The sequence below is a fragment of the Gadus macrocephalus genome, chromosome 21, assembly GCF_031168955.1.
Source record: "Gadus macrocephalus chromosome 21, ASM3116895v1".
In the NCBI taxonomy this organism is placed as follows: domain Eukaryota; kingdom Metazoa; phylum Chordata; class Actinopteri; order Gadiformes; family Gadidae; genus Gadus; species Gadus macrocephalus.
Window position 1 is genome coordinate 4,574,160 of NC_082402.1, and position 7,500 is coordinate 4,581,659.

Below are 7,500 nucleotides of genomic sequence, written 5' to 3' on the forward strand. Positions count from 1 at the left end.
TGTGACTGAAATCGTCTCAATAGTGCGGTGCAGGCCCTCATGAAGCAGGACACCACGTCGCCCTACCCTCTGCCCTACCTAGGCCCAGTGGGATCATAGTGAGTAAACAGTATCACGCCACACACATACACAGGCACACAGGCACACAAACACACAGACACAAACAGGCACACAGGCACACATCCGCAGACACACAGACACATATACACGGGCGCACACACACACACGCATGAACAGACAGAAAGACAGACAGACAGACAGACACATGGATAGACACATAAATGCACGCACGCAGGCACACACACACACCCAAATTCACATGGGCACACTCACGCAGAGACAAAGACATATCTAAATCATACACACACACACACACACACACACAAACCCGCTGATACCAGGAACAATAATGGATTACTGTAATCTGGACAGGGTGTGATGCAGGTTATGTGGTTATTTGTGTGATCCAAGGTGATACTTGAGTGTTTAATCACAACATTTTTGACCTGTTCATGAATAGACCGTGAACAACGACAACCAACCAAACCCATTATGAGATCTCGCTACTGGGTGCCATTACGCACCACACGTACTGCCTCAGCAATGTGAAAAAACAAACAGTTTCATTCTCTTTCGCTACCCAAATATGACCGTTGGGAACCTGTCACCAACACTGAACTATAAGGAAACTGAGTCCTATATTGTCACAAACTATTCATCGACGTTGACAGCGGAAGGGGACGTGATACAACTGGATGCCCAAAGTGTGATGTAATGCAGTTCCTTGTGTTCGTTAGTCCGGTGACAATGGAATGCATACCCATCGCAAAGGACTGTAAAGGGAACGTCTAGAACTGTATGATTAACTAAGAATGCTTACAAACAATGGCATGGTTTCCTGTGTTGCTAGGGAGAGTTCTAAAGTGTACCTTTTAGTGTACACTTTAACTCACTAAAAATACCTTTTAGTGAGTTTATTCTCGGAGAATAAGGTGAGCATATCAGACGTATTCACTCAAGAGCCCATCCTAGGATGAAACCGGGTCAAAGGAAGGGTATTTCCTCCTTTAAGTCGAGCACCCTGGCAGGGCGTTCCATTCCTGCAGGCTTTTCAATATAACTCTCAGCTCTGTAATAAGCAGCGCAGATAAACAGGAATCCCCCCGCACACAACACACAAACACACACACACACACACACACACACACACACACACACACACACACACACACACACACACACACACACACACACACACACACACAATCACAAACAGACACACACACACAATCACACACACATACACACACACACACACACACACACACACACACACACACACACACACACACACACACACACAGACACACACACACACAATCACTCACGCACAGGCACAAGGCAAACAGACACACACTCAAAGACAAAAAACACACACAGGAAATCGCAGGCATTCAATAACAAAGGAGGGAAAATGACCAGGGTCTTTTCCCCTTTGAAGTGGAGGAAGGAGGGGCTCACCAGGGCATTAGTCGGCCAATCTTGGTCCACTTGCTCTTGGTGATGAAGAAGCCCACCAGGGGGTCCGTGATAGCCCCCCAGACCTTCCCGATGAACAGCACCATGGAGGCCTGCATTGGGGTGATCTGGTCGGGGAGGAGAGGGGGTGGGGGTTAGACGGGTCAAGGGACATACTAGTATGTGTGGGTGTGTGTGTGTGTGTGGCTGTGTGTGTGTGTGTGTGTGTGTGTGTGTGTGTGGCTGTGTGTGTGTGTGTGTGTGTGGCTGTGTGTGTGTGTGTGTGTGTGTGTGTGTGTGTGTGTGTGTGTGTGTGGCTGTGTGTGTGTGTGTGTGTGTGTGTGTGTGTGTGTGTGTGTGTGTGTGTGTGTGTGTGGGTGTGGGTGTCGGTGTCGGTGTCTGGGTCTGTGTTGATGTGTGTGTGTGTGTGTGTGTGTGTATGTGTGTGTGTGTGTGTGTGTGTGTGTGTGTGTGTGTGTGTGTGTGTGTGTGTGTGTGTGTGTGTGTGGGTGTGGGTGTCGGTGTCGGTGTCTGGGTCTGTGTTGATGTGTGTGTGTGTGTGTGTGTGTATGTGTGTGTGTGTGTGTGTGTGGCTGTGGGTGTGGGTGTGTGTGTGTGTGTGTGTGTGTGTGTGTGTGTGTGTGTGTGTGTGTGTGTGTGTGTGTGTGTGTGTGTGTGTGTGTGTGTGTGTGTGTGTGTGTGTGTGTGTGTGTGGCTGTGGGTGTGCGTGGGCGTGCACGGTTTAATTTTGGGGTGTGTTATGCATTGTATTTTGTAGTGTTGCAGCCTATTGTTGAATCACATTGTGTAGGTAGTGTGTCATGTAGCATGTTGTCTTGTCCTGAGGTGTGGTACTCAGTGTGTTTTAATAGATTGTTTTGTAAAGTTTACATTGTATTAAAAGTGTAAAGCAGTGCTGTGTTGCTTTGTGTGGTGAAGTGCGGTGCTGTTGTGTAATGTATTTGATCAGAGTGCAGTGTAGCCTCGTCTAGTATAGTCTTGTACTGTATATATAGAGTGAGGTTGTTAGTTTCGTCGGATTTTGTCCAGTCTCATCCAGTCGTCAAGCCTGTGTCGTGTCGAGTCATGTCTGGTCATGTCTCGTCATGTCGTTCTTCATGTTTTGCAGTGACAGTACCTGGGCGACGTCCAGCAGGTAGATTTGTAAGAAGAAGGCTGTGGCACTGGCGGCCACCTCCTTCGGCGCTCCTCCTATGGCGAAGCATAGCTTACTGCAGAAAGACAACCGCTGGCTCATGTCTTCCTGTGGGGAGAACGGAGACAGGAAACCCGAAGCGTTACGTTAGGATAAGGAGGCCCAGAGAGATGTGTAAAGGAAGACTGATCAATTTTTTGCTTTATGAAATTCAAAAAAAGTAGCTAGTTAGGACGGTTTGCTTGACAGGTATGGTGTGAAGAAAGTCCTTCTGAAGTACCGTCATGAATTATATCATACAGCTGAACAACAACGATAAAATCTATACTCGCTCAGAAAATGGTGCGTCAGCCTATGTTGCTATTTTGTTTGGCAGGCTCTGTGTGAACAAAATCAATCTGGCTAAATACTGTTTTAAAATATGTCGTACAGGTCTAAATAATTCAAGGAAATTGGTCACAGTGAAACAATAGCATTTTATGAAAGGGTGCTTCCATCTCACCATGACAACATGAATTCCTTTTGTAATATGAAGACCCAGGAAAACTGTCAAAATCGAAGATATAGGCCTAGGCATGTCTCTCTCTATCTCTCTCTCTCTCTCTCTCTCTCTCTCTCTCTCTCTCTCTCTCTCTGGAGAACCATGATTAACCGCAATTATGACGCAATTAAGCACTCACAGTCCAGTCACTTAAATAAAATTCCGGAAGTTCCACAAACAACATTATTTGCTCATCTCGATGTCACAGCTGGTGGGGATTGGGCAGTGTAAACCGGAGAAAAGTTAAGACCTGCTCCCAAGATGTATTACCTGTGCGTCAAGCAGAACACTGACACACCGGTTTTCAATGAATTACCCTCCCAAAAGAAAACACAGACACACACACACTCGTACGCATCATACACTACCATCAACACACACACTCACACACAAACAAATTTGCACAAACGCAAACCATGCATTCACACACACACACACACACACAGAGACAAACACACACACACACGCACACACACACACACACACACACACACACACACACACATACACACACACACACACACACACACACACACACACACACACACACACACACACACACACACACACACACACACACACACACACACACACACACACACACACACACACACACACACTTCACACTGCACATGTAGTGTGTGTATGCTCTCTTCCCCAACCCACCAATCTATATCAAGGGGATTAACGGAGCATTATGTTGCAGTGTGGGGCGAATCAACAACTTATATAATAGCAACCAGGGGGCTTCTGCTGGGGGGGGGTGTGAGTGTGTGAGATGAAGGGATTATAAGGAGACATCTTCATCCCCCACACCCTCCCCACACACACACACACACACACACACACACACACACACACACACACACACACACACACACACACACACACACACACACACACACACACACACACACACACACACAAACACACACACACACACACATCGCTGCTGCCTCCTTCTGTGGACTGCTGGTGTGATCTAAGCACAGGGTGAGTCGGGGAGCGGACTAACAGGACCCCACCCTGCCGACACACACACACACACACACACACACACACACACACACACACACACACACACACACACACACACACACACACACACACACATACACATACGCATACAGATACACATACACACATACACACGCACACATACACAAACACACACCACAGTCACACACATACACACACACACACGCTGCAACCGTTCTGGGTTAATACTGTGGCGTATACTGTATACCCTATACACATGGGGGAACCATCTGACTGTGTGTGTTTATCCTGCTACTGCCTGGGGGGGGGGGGAGATGCTTTCATCCCCACACATGACTTGCCCGAAAGAAGCCGCAGCCCCGGGAAGCCCAATATTTACTACTGTCTGTCTCCACAGACACTCTCACCGTACACACTGTGGAGTATGGTAAGAGTTGAGTGATAAATCAAAATGCTGTCGCCCGCTGCCCTATGACTGCTGCTTGTGCAGACACTGTGACCTTGGCTGGAGAAGTAGACGCTGACAAACAAGACACGCACACACACACACACAAGCACACACACACACACACACACACACGCATGTGGTCATAGAGAAGGACACACCTGGCGTAACAGATACTGCAAACCCTCACTCAGACACAAACAAATGAATGAACAAAATCAACACATGGGCAAACACACGCAGAAATACACACACACACACACACATACACACGCACATGTAAACACCCACACACCCACACACATGAACCCGGGTCTAAAGCCAGTATCTGAAGGCTTTGCCGGGCCAAGACGTCTCACAGAGGTTGTTTCGCGAAGGAAAGGAAACCACCAAGAAAGGTACCGCAACCTCAGTGCCGCACACTGTTATTATCCATCTTACTTCTCTCTCCCTCTCTCTCTTTCTCTCTCTCCCTCTTTTCCTCCCCCCCCCCCCTCCCCCCCAGCCCATCAAAACAGCGACGGCTTCCAGGATGACAATTACCAGGATGTTGGGTGTGTAATTATTCAAACGTGAGACAAGGGGGGGAGGTCAGGAGTCAGGGAAGGACTGATGTGGTGGTTTTGGCGACATCAGAACTCTCTCCTCTCTCTCTCTCCCCACGCTCACTGCAATTATCTCTAATTGGAGAGGAAATCAAAGGTCTTTTGGTGTGTCTGGAGAAGGCCTCTTAACTGATGATGGGCAAAAAATACACACTGTGTCCCCAGCAGAGTTTTCTTTCTCTCGTTCTCTCTCTCTCCCTGTTTCCCTCATTCCCTCTCTCATTCATTCTGTTTCTTTCTCTCATTCTATCTCTATGTCTCTCTCTCTCTCTCTCTCTCTCTCTCTCTCTCTCTCTCTCTCTCTCTCTCTCTCTCTCTCTCTCTCTCTCTCTCTCTACCTCTGTCTCTCTCTACCTCTCTCTCTCTCTCTCTCTCTCTCTCTCTCTCTCTCTCTCTCTCACTCTACCACTCTCTCTCTACCTCTCTCTCTACCTCTCTATCTCTCTCTTTCTCTCTCTCTGTTTCTATTGTCCCTTGAATCTCTCTCTCTCACTCTGCCTCTCTCTCTTGTTTCCTCTCACTCTCTGTTTTGCTTTCTTCCTCTCTCTCTCTCTGGTTCTCTCATACCCTCTCTCTCTCTCTCTCTCTCTCTCTCTCTCTCTCTCTCTCTCTCTCTCTCTCTCTCTCTCTCTCTCTCTCTCTCTCTCACTCTCTCTCGCTCTCTCTCTCTCTCTCTCTCTCTCCAGGTCTGTCTGTCTTTCTCTCTCCCTCTCCTTATCTCTCGCCAGGTCTATCTGTCTATCTCTCTCGCTCTCTGAACTCTGATGCACAATCTTTCACGGAATAGTTATCACTGAAAGTGTAAACAGGATATCCCTTTACTGTGTGATCTGCTAGCCAACTCGACACAAATACTGTGGGAAATGATTGTTTACGCTAGTGCTATATATGCACGTATATGTGCATGTATGTACTATATATGCTTGCACACACACACACAAATCAAACATAACTAGTTGTTGATAGAGTTCACACATCTGACAAATACCAACACATACCTGCACCTTAATGCAAGTTTGTGTCCTTTTATTGGCTTCTCCATCCGGTGTAAGCCAATAAAAGGAAAGTTGGTAACTGAGACGTTAATGAACCTTATCGTTTTTCATGTAAGCTCTTCATTTTGATACCCATATTAGTACTCTCTCAAAACTTTCATCTCTTTAAAAAGTAGAAAAAACATACCTTCAAAGTATGTCAGAAAATGTAACTAAATTTCACGTGGAACTTGAGGAATTGGACGTGTGCAATTAACTTTCTGTTTAATGTTCTGGATAAATTGCTGAAATGACTGGGGTCGTAATTGGCAGGTCTGCCTGGAAAACAATAATCTATGGAGGATGAAAAGGACGCAGAAACGCGTGGTACACGTTTCGGCTGCTGTTCCACATTCCACACAATCCAAAGTCACAAATAATCGTTTGTTCCCTGAGATAGAAATTCCCTTTGAATATTATTGGAATCGACTGTTTCGTTTCCCTGTTAAGGTTAACCGCGATGACTATGAATGCATGTAGGCTAAGGTCAGAGAACAATGGTAGCATTTCGCTATGTAACAAGTTGTGTTTTTTCCTGAGTGTGTGTGTGTGTATGTGGCAGGTGACACACTTTCTGTCAGTTAGCCTAGTCTATACTTGTATGTATGTATAATTTAAAAAGATGGAGGACACCCTGTCCCAGCTTTCCATTTTACACACATCTCTAATTCAGCAGCTTACACATAATGGAGAAAATAAATTATGGATTTTTTTCGTGAATTCTTGGTACCAATTGTAGGATTTTATGGCAGTAGTATGTAGGGCTTGATGTAGTCAAACGTCAGATCAGACCACACAACAATGTATCACACACACAGACACCTATAAAACAAACACATACACCTATACACCTATACACACACACACACACACACACACACACACACACACACACACACACACACACACACACACACACACACACACACACACACACGCACACACACACACACACACACACACACACACACACACACATCATCTTTTCAAATGGTTAAATACTTTCAGATATGTTCTCATCTATGACTTGCCTCACCTGAGCTTCCCTCAGGCAGAGTCTGTGACGCCACCATTAACCATTTAAGCTATTCACCTGAGCTACATGCCTCACATACCTCTACAGGCCGGGCCCAAAGGCGCACGGACAAAACCAAACAAACACACACAGGCCAACTATTCAGAGGGGAAGCATCAGGTGGCAA

At 46.4% G+C, this 7,500-nt stretch overlaps 1 protein-coding gene across 1 annotated transcript in view; it reads right to left on the minus strand.

The window, feature by feature from the left end:
- Window positions 1-7,500, minus strand: part of mfsd2b (MFSD2 lysolipid transporter B, sphingolipid) — a 22,961-nt gene that overhangs the window by 13,824 nt on the left and 1,637 nt on the right. Inside the window, exons 2-3 of the mRNA XM_060042395.1 lie at window positions 2,657-2,782; window positions 1,522-1,646 (exon numbers count right to left, since the gene is read on the minus strand). Coding sequence (XP_059898378.1) covers window positions 1,522-1,646; window positions 2,657-2,782 — 251 coding nt within the window. The remainder of the gene's footprint in view (window positions 1-1,521; window positions 1,647-2,656; window positions 2,783-7,500) is intronic.